This window comes from Armigeres subalbatus, chromosome 3 (assembly GCF_024139115.2).
Source record: "Armigeres subalbatus isolate Guangzhou_Male chromosome 3, GZ_Asu_2, whole genome shotgun sequence".
Taxonomy (NCBI): Eukaryota; Metazoa; Arthropoda; class Insecta; order Diptera; family Culicidae; genus Armigeres; species Armigeres subalbatus.
In genome coordinates, this window is record NC_085141.1 from 173,302,757 (window position 1) to 173,329,700 (window position 26,944).

Genomic DNA, 26,944 nt, shown 5'->3' on the forward strand with positions numbered 1-26,944 from the left:
AAAGACTTAACTCGTGAATGGCGGCTGGTATTAGATAAGAATGTAGCTTCCATTTTGAAAAGGAAAAAAAGTTGTTTATTTAATAACCCCGGAAAAGAAAGATAAGAAACTATATGTTCACATAGTTAACATTTCAGCGATGCTCATTAAAGTAATTAAAATTTTGACTTTTTTGCCCCCCCGATGCTTAAACGATTGCATTTGCCATTTTAATAATCCTCCTAAATTTTTAGCTAATTTGGATCTAATTTGAGGTAGCACGCGCAGTTGAAAATTTGTATGAAAATTCCGTTTCCCCAACGCTTCCCATCAAGCTCTAAAAGCATATAAGTACATCAACAACATAGAAAAGTTTTACAGGGAACAGGTCTTCTTTGTTGCGAAACGATTTGATGCTTGCAAAAAATGTTACTAAGGGAATACTGAATCGTGGGAAATTCAATTTAACACGTAAAAGAAGAATATCAAGTTCAATAATGAGCATTTTTGTTTTTTTCATAACTTTGCTTCCAAACGACAAATCGCTTCGCAACAACAACTGCCTTTCAGCTTAAGAAGTATTCTATGTAGTCAATGCGTTGATTATATATAAATATTTCATGGGCCACCTCACGGAACGGTATTTCACATAAGGGTCGGTTTCACAGTAATTTCCATACACACTTTAAATGAAGTGAGTTCAATTGGCTTGCTAAAAGTTGAACGAGATAAACTTCTTTGCAATTGAAAAGAGAGTGAAGGCCTACCTAATAAGGGCTTCTGTAATGATTTATTAAGCACGCGCACAGCCCTTGATCGCACATCGCACATATCAATAACCACAGTAGGGCTTGAGCCGCGAATTCATTGTTTCGGAAACTGCTGTCAAAATTAACAGTGTAATGTTGTGTTCTTAGAGTATTCAAAAAATGCCTCACAATGATGGGGAGGAAAAACGCCCAAAAAAATCGGTCGTATATAAAAATGATGGAACATTGCCGACGGCAAGTGATAGACGACCGACACGTGTAGTAATTTCGAAATCTCGCTACAAACTATATGAGCCCCCGCAGAGATCTACCTTTTCAGTGTGCTTGGACAATATCAAGCGGGAACGACAGTCAATCTTCTTGGCCCGCAAACCATCAACAAGTGGCAGTATATCTCGTCGAAGTCCGGATCCAAGCGTGGATGACTTTCGAAAACGGATACAAAGCATATCCTTTGCTAATCCTTCAAGTTCGACGGGTCTGACGGAGAAGAAGAGACTTTACTTCAAAGATGCACTGCTTGAATATCAACGAAGACGCACCATAATTCCCAGACGAATAAAAATTATTAAAGTTTATGGTGCGGTGGTAGATGCAAATAGTGTACACTTTGTCAGATATAATATCAACTCTAATTGCCGCAGCTCCCCAAAACTGGGAAGAAGCCTTTGAAGAATCAGTAAAGAAATATAAACCCGCGGTTGAAATCGAGAATCCCTGGCGACAGCCACGGCTACTGTGGTTGCAAGAGATAGAGAAAGAACCGCTTAAACTTCCCCGGGATACCGATGAACCTCAAACACCATGCTGTCCGCTATTCATGTTCCCGTTCCGTAAATGTAAGTACCGACATAGTTTAACGATAAGAACTTACCTTTAGGGGACTTATCATCATCTGCGATGTAGAACGGTCCCTGTCTTGAAACAATCTCGTGCACAATGATACCGAACGAGTAGACGTCACCCTTCGGCGTCCCGGCTGGGTCATGGTGAGGATCCCGAAGGAGCTCAGGGGCGGTCCACAGTAGTTCTGGGCGTATAAAGTGAGGCATGTACAGAATTAAAAATATTTGTAAAATAAAAATGGTGTAAGGCATAGAACATTGGAGTTTTAGGTATAAAAATAACTGACATAATGAGAAAGATTACTCACTTTTCCAGTAGGCGTAACTTTCCTGATCCTGTTCGTCGGTTGGTCCGCGAAGCTGATGCAGCCCAAAGTCGGTAACCTTCAGCACGAAGCGTGAATCCACGACGCAGTTGGACGATTTGAGCGCACCGTGTGAGTGAATCTCGGTGGAGTGTAGAAACGCCATACCTTTGACGATGTCATGCATTAGCGATATCTTGAACATCCAGTCCAACTTGATGGTTTCGTTCTCCAGGATGTCCTGCAGGGAGCCCTTCGGGCAGTACTCGGTCAGAATGAACGGTTCCGGAGAGGGATCAATACAGGCACCGTAGAACCGAACGAGATGATCATGCTGGATGTCCTTCATTCGCTTGAACTCCAGCATCATCGTGCGGTTCAGGTTCAAATTGTTAATGCTGATCTTCTTGATTGCCACTTTGCAACCTTTGTAGAACCCAAACTGAATGTAGATCTGCCGGTCACCAGGCAGCGAATTAAGGTCCTCGGAGTATATAGTCTGAAATCGTACTATTAATTGGTTCATAAATTACTACGAGCCACATCCGAGGGTGTACTTACGGCTTGGCTGCCACGTTTGGACATCAGGTGTAGACTACCCCGATGGCCCTGACTAGGATTGCAGGAAAGTACCTCGTTGGCGTGCACTTTCCATGTCATGGAGTTGATCTCCGCTTCGAGTTTGTAATGGCGATATCCCATGAGCGACGCTATTCCCATGCATATGACACACAAGCCCAGAATCAGAGATAGTATTGCGTATCCGGGTAGAGCTGTTTAGAGTATTATTGAAGTTATAAATTGAGATGAGATATCCCCACATATTAGGTGGTTCAAATTGGGCAGAAACAAATATTAAAAAAATGTACCCCTTCGGATTTTTTGAGCAAAAATATTCGAAAGGGAGTGAGGTCAACAATAAAACTTTCGGAAAATTTTGGGGATTTTCAAAATATTCTTTAGCAATTCCGCATTTTAATGTTTATTTTTTTTATTTTCCCACCTTGTCCTTCAGGAGACAAATAAGACATAACGATCTTAGTATGAAGAAACAAAAATATATTTCAAGTATTTTGATGGGTCACCTTCTTATTTCGCCCAAATCGGTTAATTCGTGAGCTAAACTAATTGCAAGTTTATATGGAAAAATGTATGGCGAAACATCGAAAAACAGTCATTTGAAGCGAAGAGACGAACAAGCATAGAGCTGCAAATCTTTTTAATAAAGATAAAAAAAAGTTATTAGAAGCATTATTAGACCATTTACGATGAAGAACAATGAGTTTCATAATTCTTCATCGCAAATGGTGCCATCTAACTTGAAATTACTGTTTTTTTATACATGTTATATATATAAACATATAAACTTTAAATGAGTTTAGCACCGCCCAAACGTTGACCTATTTGACTGAAACTTTGTCCAGAAAATCAGAGAACAAGAGGACAACCTATAAAAAAATGTTTTTTGAGCCACCTTACTCCATATTATAGTTAGGTACTTACACTTGTCGGGACATAAGGAACCATCAAATCCACAGGTTGGTCTGTCAGGAGGAGCTTTCGTTCGTCCTCCAGACCAGTGAATTTCTGTGCCTTCTACGAACTGCAAGCCCCCATCATGGAAGTAGTTTGCTACTATCTTGAAAGGAAATATGAATCATAAAGTATCGTCATTACCTTATGTTTTTCGATAACTTGAACGACATGAATTGACAGTGTGATAAATATTTGCCACACGTATTGTGATAGGATGTGATAGGATATATTTTAAAATTATTCGAAATTACCAAACTAACTCAAGCGCAGCAACATAGATAAAATAACATAATTCGATTTTTCGATAGACCATTAATTTTATTTAATTCTACTATGCGGACAACATAAGCGCCTCTTAGCTGGCAGATAAAATGAAACAACGTGCCATGCGTCCACTTTTATCGTTTTGATTAGGAAGGTGTCGCAATTGAGTTTTACTTCACGAAATTGTAGATGTTTCATAAAAATGTGAGAAAAAAACAGTTTATAAATGCACTCCTGATCCTTGAAGGCAACATTTACTAAGAATCTTACCCAATATACGGTGGCAAACATTTGTCATCTTAGCAGACTTGAGCGTATTCATCAGTTACAACCATACCTCAAACATTCCGGTCTCCGGATTAAGGTCCAGAAGCGAATAGTCCGAGATCCTATCTCCATTAGAATCGATTGTGACATTCCCGGTGATACCTTTGAAGGATTTGCCCCACATAAGATGCGTCAGAAACGTTCCATTGATTGGTTGCTTCAGTGCGCGCTGCTCGCCGAGAAGGCTGATACTGTCGTTGAGGGCATACGCGTAGAGCAGCACGGCATCGTAAAACGCAGTCACAAATGTTGACACCGGCTCATCCTCCGCATAAGTGTAGTTGAACTTGGTTTTGGTGAGCAGCTTTACCTGTGGAGTGCGAGGAAAAGTGACTTTCAGTCGAGACAGGTAATTCCATTGAACCCACCACCAACTTATGGTTAGGGAAATATATCTTGGAGGTGAATCCATCTTTCAAGTGTCAAATGCACTCACATAATTTTCAAAAAATTTCAAACTGAGCAGGGGGAATCAGAATTACATTTCTCGACATTCCTTGATCGAATCATCACTACCGTCAGTGCATTTCATGTGCGATTGCAAAACTCTATTATTCAATTTTGAACATTTGCTTCCGTTTTTTTTCGGTGAAACCCATACCCATTTCATGAATGGGAATTATGTACGTACATATGTTTGCTGTTCGTCTCAAGACGTATAAATCATTTATCGTAGAGATCCAATTTGCTAGCAATGGCAATTTGTTTGGAATGAAAATGAATTGATTGGGGGGGATGCTCCTTTTGCTAGTGGATAAAAATGATTTGAAATTGAAATAGTTAATCTTGGATTATATTGTCTAAAGATTGTACTCGATTAAAATAAGACACTCGAAAGTGGTCGTCAAAAATTCATTATACCTGATTCTTTTTTTACACGGGTGGGTTTTAGTTGATTACGACCTTCAGCGTTGATGAAACTATGAGTTAACCCCATGAAAAAATTCACAAAAAATCAAAGAAAATTCAGGTGGTATTTAAAACGCTGTGAAAAATCAGGTTGACCAGGAAATTAAAAAATACCAACCGTGTAAAAAAAATATTGGGTGTAGTCGTATTTTTTTTCTCAAAATATTGGGAAATAAATTGCAACATTATGGTTAGGTTTCTATTTTATTGATTTATTGGATATTCTCTCCATGAATGAATGCCCGCACTTTCCCTTTCCACCTCTTATGAGGTTTTGTGCAATGGTGGGGTCGACCTATTTTGATTCTTTTACCCATTGTTTCTTCAAATCCAGCTCGTTCTCCAATAGGCAAATGATCCGATACAGTGGCGTAGCCAGAAAATTGGTTTGGGGGAGGGTTTCCTGAAAAAAAAAATTCGAAAAAATAAAATTTCTTCTAAAAATTTTGTTTTTGTGGGGGGTGGGGTTTATGCCCAAAACCACCCCCGTGGCTACGCCACTGATCCGATAATCATGGGTATTCCTATGGTTGCGGTAGTATAATTTTTATAGAATATACGAAATCAACGGTACCCCACATTGTCAGTCTATCAGTTGACGTATCTCACCACGAAATATAAGGAAACAGCTAAGAAATTCCCCCAACACCGGTAAAGCATAAATAAAATACCTTGTATTTTTCTCGTCATTATTAGCATTAACATTGGCATTAGCATTGTTACGGTGTAATTCGTAGATTGGACACTAGTAATGCTCATGTTTTACTTTTGAGATCCTTATCTAGAATGCTATCAGAAATCAAGAAGGGGCATGGTCCCTGATTTCAGTCTTAGACAAAAATATCAAAAGGATAAGGATTACTACTCCTGGCCACGCCCATCTTCATCGTAACTAGGGAGAGGAAGGAAGTGTTGATGTGCTACTTACTTAACGAGAGGCCACCGACTTAGCGACACCCTCATAAGTACCACGGAGTTAGATAATGAGGAAGGTAATTCGTTGGGTCAATATTTGCCTGTAGCTGGCAATGTGACCGTGGTAGATCTTACCCCGTAACACATCACGTAAAGGTGTCTACCCAGCGTTACGGGTCTACTTTGTAATTTTCTCGTTCTTTTTGTACCAATAGTTGCGGTAGTGTTCTAATTTTAAAAGAAAAATGAAAAACACGTATATTGTAAATTGGCGTATACGCCACTTTACCAGATTACGGCAGCCTAGTGGCCATACTCTGAGAGGGTGAAGAGGTGATAAGAGGATTCACACTAAAACGTGCGTAAAACCATACTCGATGATTAAATCATTAAAATTTCTGCGGATAGGTTATTATTATTATTATTTATTCAGACTAAGGCCGAAGTGGCCTGTGCGGTATATAAGAGTCTTCTCCATTCGGCTCGGTCCATGGCTACACGTCGCCAACCACGCAGTCTACGGAGGGTCCGCAAGTCATCTTCCACCTTGCCCGCTGCGCACCTCGCCTTCTTGTGCCCGTCGGATCGTTGTCCAGAACCATTTCACCGGGTTATTGTCCGACATTCTGGCTACGTGCCCGGCCCACCGCAGTCGTCCGATTTTCGCGGTGTGAACGATGGATGGTTCTCCCAACAGCTGATGCAACTCGTGGTTCATTCGCCTCCTCCACGTACCGTCCGCCATCTGCACCCCACCATAGATGATATGCAGCACTTTCCTTTCGAAAACTCCAAGTGCGCGTTGGTCCTCCACGAGCATCGTCCAGGTCTCGTGTCCGTAGAGGACTACTATTATATCTATTCGATCGGAGCGTCTTGTGGAGTCCAAAGTATGTACAATTTTCAGCCACTATGCGTCTGTGAATTTCTCTGCTGGTATCATTTTCGGCAGTCACCAGTGAGCCCAAGTACACAAATTCTTCTACCACCTCGATTTCGTCACCACCGATGCCAACTCGCGGTGGGGGGCTCACATTGTCTTCTCTTGAACCTCTTCCTATCATGTACTTCGTCTTCGACGTGTTGATGACTAATCCGATCCGCTTGGCTTCCCTCTTCAGTCTGATGTAGGCTTCCTCCATCTTCTCAAAGTTACGTGCCATAATATCTATGTCGTCGGCGAAGCCAAATAGCTGGAGGGACTTATTGAAAATTGTACCACTCGTGTTAATCCCTGCTCTTCGTATTACCCCTTCCAAAGCGATGTTGAATAGCAGACAGGAAAGACCATCACCTTGCCGTAACCCTCTGCGGGTTTCGAATGGACTCGAGAATGCCCCTGAAACTCGAACTACGCACATCACCCGATCCATCGTCGCTTTGGTCAGTTTATCCGGAAATCCGTGTTCGTGCACTATCTGCCATAGCTGGTCCCGATCGATTGTATCATATGCGGCTTTGAAGTCGATGAAAAGATGATGTGTGGGCACGTTGTATTCGCGGTATTTCTGCAGTACTTGGCGAATAGCGAACACCTGGTCCGTGGTGGAGCGTTCGCCCATAAAACCCGCCTGGTACTTCCCCACGAACTCCCTTGCAATTGGTGCTAGTCGACGGCATAAAATTTGGGAGAGTACCTTGTAGGCGGCGATCAGCAATGTGATTGCGCGGTAGTTGCTACAATCCAGCTTATCGCCCTTTTTGTAGATGGGACACGACACCGCTTTCCATCCACTCCTGCGGCAAAGCTTCCTCCTCCCAAACCTTGGTAATGACCCAGTGCAGCGCTCTGGCCAGTGCCTCACCACCGTGTTTAAATAGCTCTCCTCCTGGTCAACCCTAGGGGCTTTGTTGTTCTTCAACCGACCAATCTCCTCCTGGTTTCCTGGAGATCCGGAGCCGGTAGAATTATGCGCGCGTTCCCCAGGTCCATCACCATACCGCCATCTTCGTCTGCCACATCGCCATTCAGGTGCTCTTCGTAGTTGCTGCCGCCACCTTTGGATCACCTCACGCTCGTTCGTAAGAAGGTTCCGTTTAAGTCCTTACATATATCAGGCTGTGGCACGTGGCCCTTACGTGAACGGTTCAACTTCTCGTAGAACTTTCGTGTGTTATTAGCGCGGTACAGTTGCTCCGTCTCTTCACGGTCTCGATCTTCTTGCTGACGCTTTTTCCTCCGGATGACCGGTCTATACATTTCCTCCCTTCCTACCTGCGCTTTCATGTCACCGATGACGATTTTGACGTCCCGCAGTGGGCATCCATCGTATGTCTGCTCCAGCTGTGCGTAGAACGCTTCTTTCTCGTCGTCGGGTCTCCCTTCGTGTGGGCAGTGCACGTTGATGATGCTATAGTTGAAGAAACGACCTTAAATCCTCAGCTTGCACATCCTTGCGTTGATTGGCTGCCACCCAATCATCGTTGGCGCATCTTTCCCAGCACTATGAAGCCGATTCCCAGCTCGTTGGTGGTGCCACAGCTTTGGTAGAAGGTAGCCGCCCGATGCCTGGTTTTCCACACTTTCTGTCCTGTCCAGCAAATCTCCTGCAGCGCCACGACGACGTCGAAGTTGCGGGGATGTAATTCATCGTATCATCCTGTCGCAACCTGCGAAACCTAGCGACTCGCAGTTCCATGTTCCAAACTTCCAATCGTGATCCTTTATTCGTCGCCTAGGTCTTTGCCGATTATATCGAGTCGCATTATCTCTTATATTGTTCGTAATTATTGTTGGTTTCCAGGCGGCTTATTGAGCCTGCGCAAACCTCCTGTCTCGCTGGAGGGCCGTCGTGTCAGGGGCTATTAAGCGTCCCACCTAACACCAGGACTTGGGCATGCGCTTTGAGTGGCACACACGGTCGCTTTGGCGGAGCCTACTTGCGGATACATGCAGCTTTTATAGAGGTTTAAAAGGGCCCACTGTCAAACCCCACCACATCCTAGGTAGGCGCCACAACTCGCAGATGGCCTGGGAGGGATCGTCAAGCCCTTGGACATAGTCCCTGCTGCCCGCAAAGGGCCTGCAGCGGATAGGTTATTGAATTATTTTTTATAGCTACTTACATGAAATTACGTAACCACATAATCAATCTCTTTCGGCAGCATTTGGTGAGGCGAGGGCTCTGGCATCACACGATAATGAATTCAACAACTATTATATAGTATAGTATGTAGAATTTATTTCGCTATTTACCATTCACATTTTATTCAATACCAAATGCCGTTGTTTCACATTTGGTACACCTTGAAATTTACGCTTTTTCGTCATGGAAAGCATCCCATAATTACCCATCCAAATTCCAACTCCAGATATCTATGAAGGTCGCGCAACTACTCCGCATCTTCTTAAGTAGGTATCTAATCAACACATCCTACCCATATCCCCACTGATCGTAAGGACATGGCCAGGTGTTGAACAAAGAGGTCCCAGGCTGTTTTCTGGCGCATTTAACGTCTCTATCGACAGCCAATCCAGGATTATGTGCGGTCGGTTATGCTATGCTAATAGTTGCGGTAGTGTTTCAATAAACGGGCTAGGTGATCATATGGCTACCTCATACGCAGGAGGTTGTAGGTTCAATCCCAGGCCCGTTCCATTCCACCTACTTTATATCTTTTCTGGAAATGGTCTTTCAAACCGTTTTCAACGTATATCTTATACAAACAACTTGCCTAATTCTGGCTGGTTACTGTTAGAATTCGAAATGAGCAGAAAAAACTCGTTTCGGCATCCAATTAGAATATACTCACCCTGTCATTACTATCACATTGGTAACCCGTTAACGAAGACAAACCTCTGCCATAGAACCTAATCCCCAGATTCCAATGAAATTTCACATGAGCTCGAGACGAGTGCAGATGTGTTCTCGGCTTGCAGTGGGCGAATGATTGCATCATCAATTCCTTCCCATCCCCGACAGACCTTGAAGAAGTGGCCAGTGCCGTTAAAGACCATTAAAAATACTAGAGCTCTCGGACTGTACACATTGATGTTGGAGAGCAAATCCCATGGCAGCAAAATAAAATTTCCGTAAGGAATAAGAAATTTCCTATAACAAATTAGGAAATTGCCAATAAAGAAATCTGCGTATAAGCAACGAATAAATATAGTTTCCCCAAATTATGCAAAATTTCCAAAAACAATTTAGAATTTTCCCCAAAACCAAAATAAATAAGCACTTTTAAAATCATAAATTGCAGATATAAAAGAAGAGCTTTCCATAAAGAAATCAAGTTGTTCCATTGAAAAAAAAAAAAAACACACGCACACAATTTCTAGAAATAAATCAATATTAATAATACACAATTACAAATTTTTCCATTTTTTTGTTTTTGTCCGCTCTTTAAAGGGTAAGGAAGATGAATTATTCAACTTCCTAACAGTTCATAATGTGCACATTACCATTGCCAAACATATTTAAAACCTGGTCTTTTCATCAAAAGAAATCCAAATTATTTTATTTACCGAAATGATCGTCTTGATAGCTCCTGTGGTGGGGTCGCCATTGTCATTAATAGACATATCAAACACAAATTATATTATTCTTTTGAAACCAAAGTTTTTCAAACCTTGGGAGTTTCTGTTGAAACAAATTTTGGAAAATTCTCTTTTATTGCTGCCTACTTGCCTTCCCAATGCAATGGGCAGCAAAGGAATTTGTTGAGAGCTGATCTTTAAAATTCTAACTCGCAACAAATCTAAATTTTCATAATTGGTGACTTCAATGACAAACATTGTTCATGGAATAAGGCTCAAAGCAATTTCAATGGTAAAATTTTATTTGTAGATTGTCCTGCGGGATATTAAACTATTCAATACCCCAATTGACCAACTTGTTTCTTCCAGTCAGAAATCCATCTACAATTGATTTAGTTTTTGACGGATTCAAGTCAGCTGTGGCTATTGGTAACTCATGCTGACTTTGACTCTGATCACCTTCCTGTGAGGCTTGAAATCTAACAGGAAGTTAATAACAAATCAATCAGCTCTAATTTTATTTATCATAGAGCTGATTGGGATTTCTATAAAACGTATATCGATAGGAATTTTGATGTTGATATTCCACTCGATACCAAAAAGTGATATTGATAATGCCTTCGTATCTTTGACAAATTTAATTTTCGAAGCCAGAGGCATTGCAATTCCTAAATGTGAAATTAAATTCAATTCCATTACTATTGACGACGATCTTCAGCTACTGATCCGTCTTAAAAATGTAGAGGCGAAGGCAAAACCAAAAACTCGCCATCACGCGTTGAAAGTTATTGGGTGAGATTTGCAAAATGAAATTAAAAAACCCTGATTAATACACCTAGCGGTGTCGGTGCCTTTCTCGTGTAAAAAGATACTAAAAATGTGAGTGAGTGCTTTTTTAGCGTGTTTTGCATATAGGAAATAGTATTTTGACCATAACTACAGTCCCATAGTCCAATCTGGCCAATTTTTAATAGCAAACAATGGGACAGGATTCTCAGTTGGAACTTATTTGCGAGTAATGCTAAGTTCCAAAAAGGGTGTCTACAAAATTTTGTACACATACACACTTACACATACATATACATACATACATACACAGGGGGCATGGGGACAGCAGGGACAGCATGGACCATGTCCAAGGGCTTGACGACCCCTCCCCAGCTGTCTGTGAGTCAGGAGGAACTGCCTATGGCGTGGTGGGACTTAGCAGTGGGCTCTGCTAAAATCCTCCCAAAAACCACAAGTGCCCGTAATCAGACTCTATCAAAGCGACTGTGTGCCGCTTCAAAAGCACAAGCCCAGGGAGTGCTACTGGCACATCAGGGTTGATATCAGTAAAGACCCTGATTATGGCAAACTGGTTGCGTGTACTGGTCTTGTATTTGGATATTGTTATATTGTGAAGTGAGGGCTGGCAGTCTGACATTCTACTCTCTTAGTAGGGCCGGGTGACACCGACTCGAAACGGTGAGTGGGCTAATGGCTAGGCTGTCTTCCGTCCCATAAAACCGTGGCGGGCCTTGTAGCGCGCTGCCCAATCCTGCCATCCAGTTTTGCCTACTGGGTGGGAGTAGGCTCAGATGCCCTTTCCTGACTTGCGTTGATCTGGCTCTGAACACGCAAGTGTCAACCCTCGCATGGCCTCCCTGCTTGCCGCAAGGGCAGGCATAGATAACCATGGGATCACTAAAGGCGACTTCTCCAGTAGGATTCGGCGGCAGCCTGAGGGAGACCCATAAGCAATGAGTATTGAACGAAATCAGTCTTTGGAGTTGGGTGACGGACCCCTTTGCCAAAAGGGGTCTAGCGAGGTACCCCTATTAAAGAGGGGGCGAGTGGAGTGACGGCTGCTGCTATTGGCAGTACCGAAGAGTCTCCAGTGGTGGTGGGGAGTAGCCCTGCCTGCACGCCTGACGAGCCACTACCAGGGATACGGGTGGTGGCCGAGCAACTCGATGAGATCATCGAGTTCGTAAGCGGCAGGCAGAACACCAACAAGGAGCTTAAGCAGAGCCTGTTGGTGCTCCGGCGAGCTGTTCGTGTCGCAAGACAAGAACAGGTCGCTTATATCAGGCGTGTAGCGGCAGCAGAGAAGGTAGCCAAAGGTACGCAGACCAAGGCCTCTCCTCCCCTAGCGGTGTTACTGCGGTGAAAGAGGCGACCGCCCTTACGGCCAGTGAGGGCGAAAACGCCAAGTTCGAAGCGACCCAAACGCGCTACCATTAAGGCGAAGCGTCGCCTGGATGGTGCACCGGAGCCTGAGGGGCGTGTGCCCAAGAAGGCGAAAGGCACTAGACAGGCACAAGTTGCTGAGTCACAAGCTGGCCCCAGCCAGCCATCGGTACTCGCCGAAGAGGGATGCGAATCCTTGGCAACTGGTCAGTAGGGCGCGGAAGTCGAACACCCCTCGACCTACGAAGAAAGTGAGCGACAGAGGCGAGGCCTTGTTGGTGAAAACCGGCAAGGACAAATACGCCGGATGTCGCCAAATCGCTGCAGGCGGCCGATAGCCTATCGGCCCTGGGCCAGACGTGCGCAGCGTCAGACGTACCAAGAACGGCGAATTGATCTTGGTACTGAAGCGTGGCGCGCAATCCAGCAGGGTGGCTTACAAAAAGCTTGCCCAGGAGGTCTTGGGTAACGGCGCTCAGGTCAGGTCGTTGGGTGCGGAAGTGACCGTCCAGTGTAAGCAGCTGGATGAGGTCACGACCGCGGAAGACGTCCTCTGCCGTCAAAGAGCAGTGCGGCACAGAGGTTGAGCGGTCCCTCTGTACGTCTAAGAGGGGATTCTTTGGTACGCAGTGTAGCCTATCTCAGACTATCGGTGGCTGACGCCAAAAAGGTCATTGAGAAAGGGAAGCTGAAGATCGGCTGGTCAGTATGCCCCAGTAAAGCGTGCTCCAGCCACCTTCAGTGGACAAGGTGCTACCGGTGGTGCCTTGAGGTCCGGGCACAAGTCTTATGACTGCAAGGGCCCAGACCGAAGCAAGATGTGTCGTCGCTGCGGCGAGGAGGGACACAAAGGCACAGGAATGCGACAAGGCGCACCTAGGTGCCTTATCTGCCTGCCAGTAAGAAGCAGGCCCGGAACTATGCTATGGGTGGGCCTGCGTGTCCCTTCGGAGAAGCCAATCGGAAAAAGCCGTGCAAGTAACACAGCTGAATCTGAATCACTGTGCACCTGCCAAGCAACTGCTGTGGCATGCGGTCTCGTAGTCGAGGATCGATGTCGCCCTCCTGTCCGACCCGTACAACGTCCCTGCCGGGCAATGGCAACTGGGTGGCGGACGGGTCTAGGCCGGCGGCAATCTGCACAACGGGAAGGTACCCCGTTCAAGAGGTTGTACACTCCTCCGCGGAGGGTGTCGCGATAGCCAAGATCAATGGGGTGTTCTATTGTAGCTGCTACGCCCACCAAGGTGGCAAATGGAACAGTTCAATCCAGATGATCGACAGGGCTATCGGCCGACCCTAGTAGGTCAGGCCCGTTCGTTATAGCGGGAGACTTTAATGCTTGGGCAGTGGAATGGGGCAGCTGCTGCCCCAAGAGGACAAGCGTTACTCGAGGCACTTGCAAAACTCGACGCAGTGCTTGTCAATGACGGAGCCAGTAGCACATTCCGTAGGAATGGGGCCGAGTCATGGATAGATGTAACGTTTGTCAGCCCCAGTCTGGTCTCGGACCTGGACTGGAGGGTAGAACGAGGGCTACACCATAGTGATCACCCTAGCAATTCGTTTTCAAGATCAACTATGGTGTGCAGCGTCCGAGGCGGGTGATCCTTGTTAGGTCCGTGGGTAGAAGTCCGATCACTTCGACAGAGAAGTTTTCACCTCGGCCCTGGGACTGGAGGCCAACACCGACAGTCTAAGCGGGGATGCGCTGATAGCTGTCCTATCACGCGCGTGCGACGCTACTATGCCGAGGAAAGCCCTGCCAAGAAATGGCAGGACGCCCGGTATACTGGTGGAGTGCCGAAATTGCAGCCCTACGATCAGCCTGCCTCAAGGATAGACGTAGGACGCAACGAGCCCGCACCGAGGAGGAAAGAGCGGTCCGCCGGGAAGTGTTTCAAGCTGCGAGACTGGCCCTTAACAAGGCCATTAAGAGCAGCAAGAGAGCGATCTTCGACAACCTGTGCGAGGGTGCCAATGCCAATCCGTGGGGTGACGCCTATAGGATCGTGATGGCCACAAGACCAAAGGGGCTCTTCACCCCCGAACGGTCACCGGACCGGTTGGCGAGGATTATCGAAGTACTCTTTCCCGTCCCGAGCCACAGAGTCGCTGGCCTCCTCCTGCGCTGCAAGGCGCTGGGAGTGTAAGCCGAAATGGTGGCTCCGGTGACGAACGAAGAGTTACTCGCAGTGGCTAACACCCTTGCGATGAACAAAGCTCCAGGCTGATGGAGTTCCAAACAGTGCACCTCAAGGTAGCGATCATAGCGCACCCGAACATGTTCAGGCTAGCTATGCAGAGATGCCTGGATGAGTGTTGTTTCCTGAGAGATGGAAAAGACAGAAGTTGGTACTGCTGCCGAAGAGCCGGAAGCCTCCGGGTGACCCATCGGCGTACAGATCAATTTGCCTGATCGACACGACGGGTAAACTGCTCGAGAGGGATCATCCTCAACAGAGGCTCACCCCGTACGCAGAGGGTACGGATGGCCTGTCGAGTAACCAGTTTGGTTTTCGGATGGGTAAGTCCACGGTGGACGCTATCAATTCAGTCCTCAAGACTGCAGAGGTAGCGATCCAACGGAAAAAGGCGGAATTCGATACTGTGCGTTGGTGACACTGGACGTGAAGAACGCATTCAACAGCGCAAGCTGAGATGCCATCGCGCTCTCGTTACGCCGGCTTAGCCTGCCGGTGGGACTGTACCGGATCTTGGAAAGCTACTTCCAGAACCGTGTGCTGTTATACGAGACCGATGCCGGTCAGAAAAGCGTTCCTATTACCGCAGGCGTCCCGCAAGGGTAAATCCTGGGCCCAGTACTATGGAACCTGATGTATGACGGGGTACTGAAGCTAAAATTCCCTCCTGGTGTGAAGATCGTAGGCTTTGCAGACGATGAAACCCTAGAGGTCTACGGGGAGTCAATCCCCGAAAAGAGCTAACCGCATGAACACGCGATCAGCACTGTGGTGGACTGGATGAGTGCGAAGGCCTTGAGCTCGCTCAACATAAGACGGAGGTGGTTATCGTCAGCAACCGTAAGTCGGCACAACATGCAGTTGTACACGTGGGAGACGTCGCGATCACTTCAAAGCGGAGTCTGAAGATTCTTGGGGTCATCATAGACGACAAGCTTACCTTCGGTAGCCATGTCGAATATGCGTGCAAGAAGGCTTCGACTGCTGTGGCGGCATTATCGAGGATGATGTCCAATAGCTCAGGTGTGCGCCAGTAGACGTAGGCTACTGGCAGGCGTTACCGCATCTATTCTTAGGTACGGCGGCCCGTCCTGGGCAAAAGCACTGGGGTAACCAGTTACCTGCAGAAACTGGAGAGCACCTACCGCTTGATGTGTCTCAGGGTGATATCGGCCTACCGTACGGTATCGCGCGACGCATCCTGTGTGATAGCGAGTATGATGCCAGTCGGGCTGGTCATCCGGGAGGACGAGTGTTTTGACCTACGTGGCACCAGAGGAGCCCGCGAGCGTACCAGGGTGACTTCTGGTTGCCAGATGGCAGCGCGAGTGGGATAACTCCTCGAAAGGTAGGTGGACCCACCGGCTGATTCCTAACATATCAAGCTGGGTGGGGAGACCCATGGGGAGGTTCACTTCCATCTGACACAATTCCTATCAGGCCATGGCTGCAGAGCACATACTGTTCGTATGTCCTCGTTTCGACGTCGAAAGAAGAGCAATGCTAGACGTTTGCGGCCGGGACACAACTCCGGATAATCTGGCGAGAATCTGGCGCGCCGAGCAACAAGCGTCAATCATGACTAACTTGAGATTGTGATTGTGATTGTTAGTTAGAGCGAAAGCGCCGAACGCGGAGAAGTGTGTGAATGGTCTGCCCATGCAGAGGTATTGGCGCAGTGGGTGGCAACCGAGATCGTCACCTCGAAGCATGGCAGAAGTGTGAATGAATATGTGTATTTATGGACTGCACACGCCGCGCTGGAGAGTAGACTATCAGTAGACGACTACTGATACCCCGCGGCGTAGCAGAGGAGTGGTGAGCATCCAAGTCAGTCTCACATGGTACGAAAGGAATGAGTTGAGTCGTGTTGAGCTAGTCTCATATGGCATGAACGAGGTGAGTCAGACTCACATGGTATGTCAGAAGTGGGAACCCTAAGCGAAGAGTCCCACAAGGGATGCCAGAGGGAGTGTTAGGTCGAATGACTGAGTAGTATATGTCAGCGCGAACTGAATGAAAGAGGTGAGCAGTCTCACATGGTACGATAAAGGTGGGCATACAAGTTAGTCCACACGGCATGAGAAGGGTGGGCACAAAAGTTAGTCCCGCACGGCATGAGAAGGGTGGGCACACAAGCCAGACCCGTAGGAGCGTAGCGTGTGAGAGAGGAGGGGGTGAATGAGCAAGAATCAAGGGTTTGGGTGGGCATCCGAGTTAGACCCACATGGCATGAGAAGGGTGGGCACACAAGTTAGACCCGCACGGCATGACAGAGGTGCAACAGAGTATGTAGGGTGTGTTTGAGGTGCAATAGAGCGAGCACCCAAGTCAGACTCGCATGCGACGGGTGCATGTGTGCGCGAGAATGAGCGAGTACGATTAGTACTGCCATCCCAAGTAGTACTGGAGGTAATTCCTGGGAAACGATGGCAGGTTGGAGCCAAGGGAGTTTAGTCAGTATTACCGGTATGGTCTAGAGTCCGACACTCCAGTACACTTCCGTGTGGTAGTTTGGCAACTACAATGCACGTGTACTGGGTTAGTGTGTAAATGCATTCTCCTTGTAAAAAAAAAAAAAATACATACACATACACACAAACAGACATCACCTCAATTCGTCGAGCTGAGTCGATTGGTATATAACACTATGGCTCTCCCAGCCAGTTTGGTTTTGGAGTGATCATACAGCCTTTACGTATACTTAGTATACGAGAAAGGCAAAATGTTTCGCTATTCTAAGAAATACCAATTATGAGAATAATGTCTCGAAGTTGGATCCAAGTTCGTAACCCTTTTGGAAATTAACGAAAATTCTTTGAAAAAAAAACCTCAAAATCCAATTCCAGCGCTTAAAGAGGGAAATAAAATTTTATTAACAAATGGCGAAAAGGCTCATAAGCTTGCTCAGAAGTTCGAAAATGCCCATAACTTTAGTTTAGGTCTGACTAGTCCAATTGAGGATCAGGTTACACGGAGCTTCGAAGACATTCTCAATCAAGAGAATGTTTTTCCCTTCGTTGGAAACAAATTTGGATGAAGTGAGATCTATCACTAGAAAATTTAAAAATATGAAAGCTCCGGGTGATGATGGTATTTTCTACATACTCATCATAAAACTTCCTTAGAGCTCTTTATCCTTTTTGGCTAATTTATTTAAGAAATGTTTTCAATTGGCATACTTCCCAGATAAATGGAAAAACGCCAAAGTTGTTCCAATTTTGAAGCCGGACAAAAATCCAGCTGAGGCTTCTAGTTATCGCCCAATCAGTTTGCTTTCTTCAATAAGCAAACTGTTTGAAAAGATTATTTTAAATAGATTGATGGTTCATATTAATAACAATTCTATTTTTGCTGATGAGCAATTTGGTTTTCGCCATGGGCATTCAACCACTCATCAGTTATTAAGAGTTACGAACTTAATTCGGCTCAACAAATCCGAAGGTTATTCGACTGGAGTTGCTCTTCTTGATATAGAGAAAACATTTGACAGTGTTTGGCATAAAGGGTTGATTGTAAAATTGATAAATTTTAATTTTCCTCTGTACATTATTTAACTGATCCAAAATTATTTATCTGATCGTTCGCTGCAGGTAAACTATCAGAATTCTAAATCTGATAGATTACCTGTAAGAGCTAACGTTCTCAAAGCATCATACTGGGGCCCATATTGTATAACATTTTTACTTCTGACTTACCTGATTTACCACCAGGGTGTCAAAAATCTTTCTTTGCAGATGTCACGGGCCTTTCCGCCAAAGGGTGAAGCCTTCGTGTCATTAGTAGATTGCAAAAAAGTTTGGATATTTTCTCCACTTACTTGCAAAAATGGCAAATTTCCCCGAATGCTTCCAAATCTCAGCTTATTATTTTCCCACATAAGCCACTTATTTGAAACAGATTGTTAATTGGTCTAGCGAAGCGAAATATTTAGGACTTCTGCTAGATCAAAAATTAACTTTCAAAAGTTACATTGAAGGCATTCAAGCCGAATGTAACAAATATATTAAGTGATATCCACTTATAAACAGAAAATCAAAACATTGTCTTAGGAACAAACTTTTGATTCACAAACAAATTTTTAGACCAGCCATATTGTATGCTGTGCCAATATGGACTAGTTGCTGCAATACCAGAAAGAAGGCACTTCAGAGGATTCAAAATAAAATTTTGAAAATGATTCTGAAGTTGTCTCTGTGGTATAGTATCAAAACTTCATAAAATTTCTAATATTGAGACATTGCAACAAATGTCCAATAAAATAATTTTCAATTAGACAAAAATCGTTGCAATCTTCTATTTCAACGATAAGCTCCTTCTACCCTTAGTATGTATTAGATTAAGTTTAGTTTAATATGAGGTGAACCGGTCAAGGGCCGAAAACCTCATTAATAAAGAAAATAAAAAAAAAAAAAAAAGTTTAGTTTAAGTTTAAAACATTGTAATTCCTACATGGTTCAATTCAACCAGAGGAAAAATCCTAATTGCCAGAGGCAATTGATATATATTAATGATAATTGATCTAATGATGAATGCATGTATTAAATAATTAACAAATAGAACTAGTTAAAAAAAGATACTTGGGCTATTTATAATCATAGTCCGACCATTCCGCTGTCTGCTAACCCAATCATGAATGTCTTCCTCTTACTGTCCACTTCAATGTCTGTCGTTAATCCCTTTAGAATGTCTGATTTTCATTGTTGTCTCCCAAGAAAATGTTTGTTTGTCTCGTTAAATCTCCAAGAATGTTAACTATGTGAACAGCAGCATCGTAATTGCCATAAATTCTCCTAATTTTCGACTGTATTATTGTATTCCCTAACCGTGATCAAACTAAAATTAACAGTATTGTATAAGAAGTGGTCTTCGTGGTCGAGCGGCTATCGACGTCAATCGTCGAGATGCATGTTCTATAGAGTGTGGGTTCGATTCCCGCCCCGTAAGGGGAAAACTTTCCGTGATACGAATAATTCTCCGCTGGTCCACTGGGTGTTGTGTAAATCCCCCTGTCCGTTGTCTCATGCTGGATGTTCAGTCTGTACGACTTCTGGTCGAAGACGGTGATTCTGTCGTTTTTTTATTTTATAATTAAAAAATTATGAAAAATTGTATTGGAAAAACATGACTTCGGCTCCGTGACACTTCACGACGAATTTCTACAAAAAGTGACAAAAAATAAGATCAGATTGGTATGCGAGTATCGGCAGTAGCAACTGTTGAAATTTCTTAAAGTTAGACCGATGTTATTCCAGTTCAGATATTAAAGCACAACCATTTCAAGCTGCTTATAAGTTGATATTGATCAGCGTACATAGTCGACAACGTACGCAAAATATGTCCCACGTTTGGTTGTTGAATCCATTTTCGAAGTTGGGTCCTGCGTCTTGATTAGATTTCATATTCATTGAAATGTTTATCGCCTTTTCTTTGAGCCCAAACGCCTTACTCTTCTCCGCGTTGACTGTAATTTCCGACCTAAGGAACAATTTTCCTCAATCTAACTTCGCAATGGAATTTCCATTCGTTATCATGCCAGCGGAATATACTCTCTTACATATATTAGGGTTATTGGACTTGTTTGAATTTCCGTCACGTATCGTCCCTTCGGCTAGTAAACTCCGATGATGGTTATCGGATATTGGCATGCGTCAAAGCGTACAGCCGTCGTTCGTCGTCGCCGCGATGCCATTACATGAAAGGAAATACCAATTTTGTTTCGCACCTATTTCGACATCGGTCGAAAACAGACGGATGATGTCTGTTGTCGTTTGTTTAGTTAGGTATTTTCCGCTAAAGTAAGCAATCTTAACGTTGCCGCACACTCCCTAGCTGAGATGGAAGAAACTTACCTCCTCCGAGAATCTTCGATATTCTGCGTCTTCCGGTTGCCTGGCGACCACCTGTAGCATGGCGGTATACGCGTTCTTGGCCTTCTGGTTGCGTTCCTCGGTATCGTTCGCCTTGTGCCAGGAAGGTATCTTCGTTGCGGCCATGCTACTCATCAGACCATGGTGTGCGGGAAACGGGGTAAATGTTGTGAGGAAAAATAAACCAATAATTCAATGTTAGCAGCATGAAGCTCTTGGTAGGTGGGTGATGAGATCATAAATCGGTAAGGAAAATGATAAATGAGAAAGCACGATACAATAATCGCAGTCATTAGGCCATGCGGTCTTCAAGACATTATTGATAATGATATTGCGTGGAGGGGTGGGGTGGGAATATTGTTGTCGGCTAGAATCATAAAAGGAAAGCTTAGTCACCTGCTAAAGATATCGACATTGAAGAAGACATATTCGCCGCTGTCTACCATGTTTAGTTCGGCCGCTGCCAGCATGATCTCTCTGATGGTGGATGGGCTAGCACACATTATCACAACTGAAAAAGAGAAAGAACGAAGGAAAAATGGGAAAAATTAATAATTTGGATGCTGCTGACGCTTGTAATATTTAGGCATTTCGATGTTTGGGAAGCGTATGAGACAATATGATGATGGTTTTAGCTAGTGATTGAATCTCATGTTTAATCAATTATGTTAAAGCGTTGTTATCTATTTGTTGAAAACTAGAATTCACGTTGGCGAAAAAATGATTTTGTTGGTTTTGCTTCAGACAAGAATGTTGGCTATTCTTCTCTCCATTGTTGGCATTACATTCCCCTCTGGGACATTGCCACCTCGCAGCTTAGTGTTCGTTAAGCGCCTTCACAGTTATTACCTGGGAGGTTTCAAGTTACGTTAACAAATTTTGCATCCGTATATCATGTGGCTTTTATCCCCAAGGAAGTAGAGACAATTTCCAATATACGAAAATTGTCATCCCTATTAACGAGGATACTTCAAGATTTTAAATAATAAGGCAGCCGTATAACTCGATAATCTTACCCACGAATTTAGTTTCTATGCCAGGAAAATGCATGTAAAAATATATGTGGACTAAAATCCAACAGAAATTTTTTCACGTTGTGTAATAATAATTAATCGCCGTTTACGATTTTCACATTCACTAATGGCATTCTTCTATTAGTACATATCATGTCTTTGTCAAGTAATACGAAGAAGCTGGTATTCGTTTATCGCAGCAAGAACGGAAGATAGTGCAGACTGTCTATCTGGTTGTCATTTGTTTGGAAATTGGATGCTGTGCGAATGCAGTGTAAGAGAAAATAATGCATAGCAATCGAAAAGAGTGCCTCAATGGCACCGTAGGCACAACTTTGGAAAGCTTTATCGCGTGGAAAAGGGGAGAGAATGGTTTAAAATGCAACGGTAGGTGATTTTTTTGGATGTTGACAAACACCGATATCGGAAAACAGTTTTATTTCAAGTAGGTAGTTACAGAAACAAATAAACCATTGTAATTTTGTTCAAATTTTGCATAGCTCCTTTTCAATCATACCCTGTTCTCAGGCAGGTCACCGGTGTAATCGATTAAACGGCAAAAGCCAACCTTTTGACACAAATCACCATACCATGTGCTGAGCGCAATTGGGGGCGAACATCACAGCCAACAAAATGCTGTTACATATATTTGATATAGTTCATTAAACATAAATCGACATACTATTAGCTTAATTTATATGTAACGCCACGTAACGCCATATGTAACGCACTCCACTCTCGTGTTCATATACGGATCATTTTAACGAGAACCGAAAATAAGCTAACACCACACAGGGCAATACGCTTTGTTTGTCCCTGTCGTGACCCGGGTAGAAACTGTGATATTGATAGCAAAACGTGATATTAACTTGTTTGAAATAAGAGTAAAAATAACAAGTGGAAATAACAAAAAATTGCACCGAAATATCATAAAAATATCAGGTTTTGCTATTAATAAGAACAAACTAATAGCTCAAGATATTGATAAGTTCTTGTTAATGGCAAGACCTGATGTTATGTTATGATTTTTTATATTTTTTTTTTGTTATTTTCGCTTGTTATTTTTACTCTTATTTCAAACAAGTTAGTATCATGTTTTGTTATCAATATCACGTTTTACTGTTAATGAGCCATTATCGTCTACCCGGGGAGTTTAAGGATAGTCCCAAGTAGCACCGATTTAGTTGCAGCTACTCATATATGACTAGCTTTAATCTTAACAGATGAGCCGTTTGCAGCTATCTCTATAATAAAGATGTTAATAATAATAAATTTAACACAGTAAGCCGTTTATGACTAGTGTGCTGCTTGGGGTATGTTTATCTAAAAAAAGTTCATTTGGTTTTTATTTAGTACATTTTTCAAATTATTGATTACAGGTTCAAAAGCTAACGAGAATTTACACGAGAAAGTCGAATGCATGAGTGTTATAACTGTACAATTCGTATTTACTACTTCGTGATTGATTAGAATTTCCAAAATTGGACAGAGAACTATGTGAATAGGGATTGTGATTTGGAATAAATTCTCAATTTATCGTTTCCATAAACCGAATCGACGCACGCCAACTAGTTTTCGGTTTATCGCGGCAGGATATACACCTTCAGGTGTATTTACTCAATAGTGGCATGGTAAATAGTGCCGGCCGGCTCGGGTAACCAATCTCTGTGGGAATTAAAGTCGTTTGCTGACAGTGAGGAGTGAGGGCGATGTGTGAGTCTGTTCTCCATGTTAGGAGCGGATCACAATAGCGTATGTTGCCCATGTTAGGGGAGGGAGGCTGATCATCGTCCGAGTGTTTAGGAGATAAACCATTCTTCGGCTGAAAATCTCCCGTGTCAGCATCAAGAAGGCAGCCCCTTCAACACGATGTTGGTAGCGCAACCCTGGTAAAGTAGTCTACCGAAGTTTTCATGTTTATAGATACTAAGAAAGACAAAAATAGAGTAAACGAATAGATTCAATTGCAACAGACCTAGCAACGAATAAAGGACAACGATTGGAAAGTCGGATCTTGAAACGTGAGAACCTCAAGTGAACCCACAAGTGCTGGGCTCCTTGTGAGGTAAGCGTGAGCGTGGCAGCAAGCCAGGTAATACAGTGGCCCAAAACCGGAGAAAGTGAATCCCCTCGCAAACACTTCATTCAAGTATCACATCTACTATAGCGGCGTTAACAGAGCTTCATTGTGATCGGGAAGCAGAGAAGCGTGTTATCCGGTTGGGAAAATTATTCAACTACTGCCTGATCAGCATCTTTGCCCCAAACGTACAATAATACTATGTTCGCACTACGGCCTGAATAACATGTTATTCAAATTATCGACAAAAGAAAGTTCATCAAGATAGCCGAATAACATGTTACAAGGACCTAGTGCGAACAAAGTATAATACTATGTTCGCATTAGGGCCTTGTAACATGTTATTCGGCTATCTTGATGAGCTTTCTTTTGTCAATAAATTAAATAACATGTTAGTGCGTACATAGTATAAGCCTGATGACGTAAAGGATACGTTCTATAAGGCCTACGGAGAAAACTTAACACACGATGTAAAGATTGTTATCGGGATTCAAACGTGCAGATCGGAAGAGGAAGCTTCTTTCGCCCTGTCATTGGTACGGAAAGCCTTCATTCCGCTACCAACGATAATGGTTTGCGAATTGTGATGACCTCATTACCCACTTCGCACGTACAAATATCCTCAAACATACCTGGCAACACCCAAATGGCTACACTTGCTCACAGATAGACAATGTAGGGATCAACGGACTATATTTTTCGGACTTTGCAGGTGTGAGGTCCTTCAGAAGCTCGTACATTGACTCGGATCACTACCTCGTTGTTGAAAAAATTAGGGCGCGACTATCCAGCGTCACGAATTTTAAAAACAAGATAACGATACGTTTCAATATTCAACGCTTGACAGTTGAATGGGGTGAATGAACAGTAGGGCCGTAGTTGGACGAGCGGAGAGATGTCAACGGATCTGGTGACGTTAACAGATTGTGGGAGAATAACCATGAAACTGTGACTACAATAGCGCAGGAAGTGGTAGACACTGCACAGTGACGGAAACTAAATGGTTGGTTTGATGAGGAGTGCCAGCGAGTGACAGACGAGAAAAATGCTACCAGAAGAATAGTAGGGACAACAGAGCATAACGCACCCACACGGCAAAATGGCTTCACTCATATAATCTTTTGTATGACATCTATGCTGCCGCTAACCGCAAATCGAGCACATCTGTATATGGAGCCCCATACACAGATGTGCTCGACTTGCGGTTAGCGGCAGTATGAGCGAATATTACAAATTACAATTTATTATTATTGATTCATTATTGAGCAGCAATGGCAAAAATGAACATGATCTTTCATTTTCACTTAAATTTGCGAATTATTCACCTTACCCCTTTAGATTGTCTTTCAATCAATTAAGCCAAACAAACAACTATGCGTTCACCATTGTTTTACTGTTATTGTTATTGTTATGGGCCCCAGGCCCATTTTTGTAGCTAGTTTTGTAAATTTTGCAACTGAACCGTTTGCATTCCGTGCCGATAGCTTGAACGAGCCAGACGTATGTGCTGTGTCTTATCGCGGATTGTGTTCGGTAGTGTGAGTTGTATTGTGTGGTGCTATTCCTACCTACGGATCCAAGGCGATCGCTGTCGGCGAGGGAAGTAGCTGCTTCTGGCGACGCCAGTGAAGCATGCTATTGTTACTGCTGCTACCTACAGCAGCAGGCGCAGAGAGATTGCTTTATTGTTCTCCCGTCACAGAGCAGAACTAATAGAAATAAATTTAATTTATTTTTCTTCTTAATATTTGTTTTTATAATTAAATATTAGTTGTAAGTTAGCATAAGCAATAATTATCCTTCCACCTTGCGACCTGAGAATGGAGGTAGAGACAGTAGGAGGCAATGGGCCTCCAAAAGATAGTACTCGCACACGATTGTACCATGCGGCTTCGCCTGGGCCTTGGGTTGTTTACTTTCGGCAGAAAGTGAAGAGCCTAGATTTCCTGGGCATAAAACGAGATTTGACGCGTCGTTTTACGAAGCTTGAATTCAGTCAAATCAACAGAAACAAATTACGCATCACCGCACCTACATACCAGGTGGCGAATGAAATTGCGAAAGACAAGGCGTACAATATTGAATATTTAGTTTATGTGCCCTTTTGGGGGGGGTCGAGATAGAAGGTGTAATCAACGCAGCGAGCCTGACTTGTAAGGATGTGCTTGCAGGGAAAGGTCGCCTAAAGAATGCCCTGCAATCTACCGTGGATATTCTGGACTGCAAGGAATTGCATTCAGCAACCACGGTAGATGGTAAAAGTATATTCTAAGTCAGGCTCTCTTCGGGTGACATTCGCCGGTTCGATGCTCCCAAAATATGTCGATATAGAAAATATGTTGTTTCCGGTGCGTCTTTTTGTGCCAAAGGGTATTTAATTGTACTAATTGCAAACAACTTGGTCACACTGCCGAGTTTTGTGACAACAAACCACGTTGTGCTAAATGCTTGAAAGTCATCGTGAGAGTCCTGTCAGCAACAAGCCACAAAATGTGCTTATTGTGGTATGGCTCCAGCCCATGGTTTGCAAGATTGCCCGGTGTACAAAAAGCGCACCCAAAAAGTGAAGCGCTCGTTGGTACAGCGCTCCAAGCAGACTTATGCGGAGATGGTTAAAGCGCAAGACTCATCCGCCGATACCACTGCAAAGCCTGCTATTTCAGCTACCGTTCAAGTAAGTGATTACTACGATTCCATTTCCATTGACGAATTGGACTCTGATGTAGCCGACATGGATGATTCTGCGGAGGTACACGTGCCCGAAAAGAGGAAGCAACCGTCTTCCCAGGGATTACGCCGTAAGAAAACAAAAGTCATCCATAAAGCTTGCCAAAATCTGAAGGCAATGGGGATTATTTAAAATCCCGAAGCAACCTGTCTTCACTACTCCATTAGATCCTAGTTGCAGCAAGACATTCCGCTATTGCCAAAAACCGATGTTTCAAAGAAACATCCGATTAGAACTATCAACGAAAAAAGAATGTTACTCGCACTTCTAGAAAAAGAATTCCGTCCAAGCGAGGGTTGATCTCCTTTAAGGACCTTGTGGACCGTTTTTGAATTTATTCAATATTCCGATTTCATTGAGGCCAATCATTGACCTCTTTATACCAACAGTGGAAAGTTATCTGAAGCAATTGACTGTTTCATGGCCCCTTCTTGCAGGAATTGTATCTTTCGATGGATAATACGGCTATTACACAAGATACAATCACTGTGCTGCAGTGGAACTGTCATAGTCATAAATTAGACGTGTTCAAGTTTTTGATTCGCAA

The 26,944-nt window shown here is 43.8% G+C and overlaps 2 protein-coding genes across 2 annotated transcripts in view; one reads left to right on the forward strand and one right to left on the reverse strand.

Annotated features, from left to right (window-relative positions):
* The window catches only part of LOC134225100 (atrial natriuretic peptide receptor 1), a 187,217-nt gene that overhangs the window by 21,390 nt on the left and 138,883 nt on the right, over positions 1-26,944 (reverse strand). The window contains 8 exon segments of the mRNA XM_062704883.1: positions 714-715; positions 1,624-1,779; positions 1,903-2,398; positions 2,461-2,672; positions 3,403-3,538; positions 4,037-4,336; positions 20,559-20,703; positions 20,973-21,087. Coding sequence (XP_062560867.1) covers positions 714-715; positions 1,624-1,779; positions 1,903-2,398; positions 2,461-2,672; positions 3,403-3,538; positions 4,037-4,336; positions 20,559-20,703; positions 20,973-21,087 — 1,562 coding nt within the window.
* Positions 835-1,795, forward strand: LOC134225099 (uncharacterized). Its single transcript, XM_062704882.1, has 3 exons — positions 835-1,329; positions 1,394-1,588; positions 1,656-1,795. Coding segments are annotated over exons 1-3 (618 nt in total). The 5' UTR covers positions 835-908; the 3' UTR covers positions 1,658-1,795.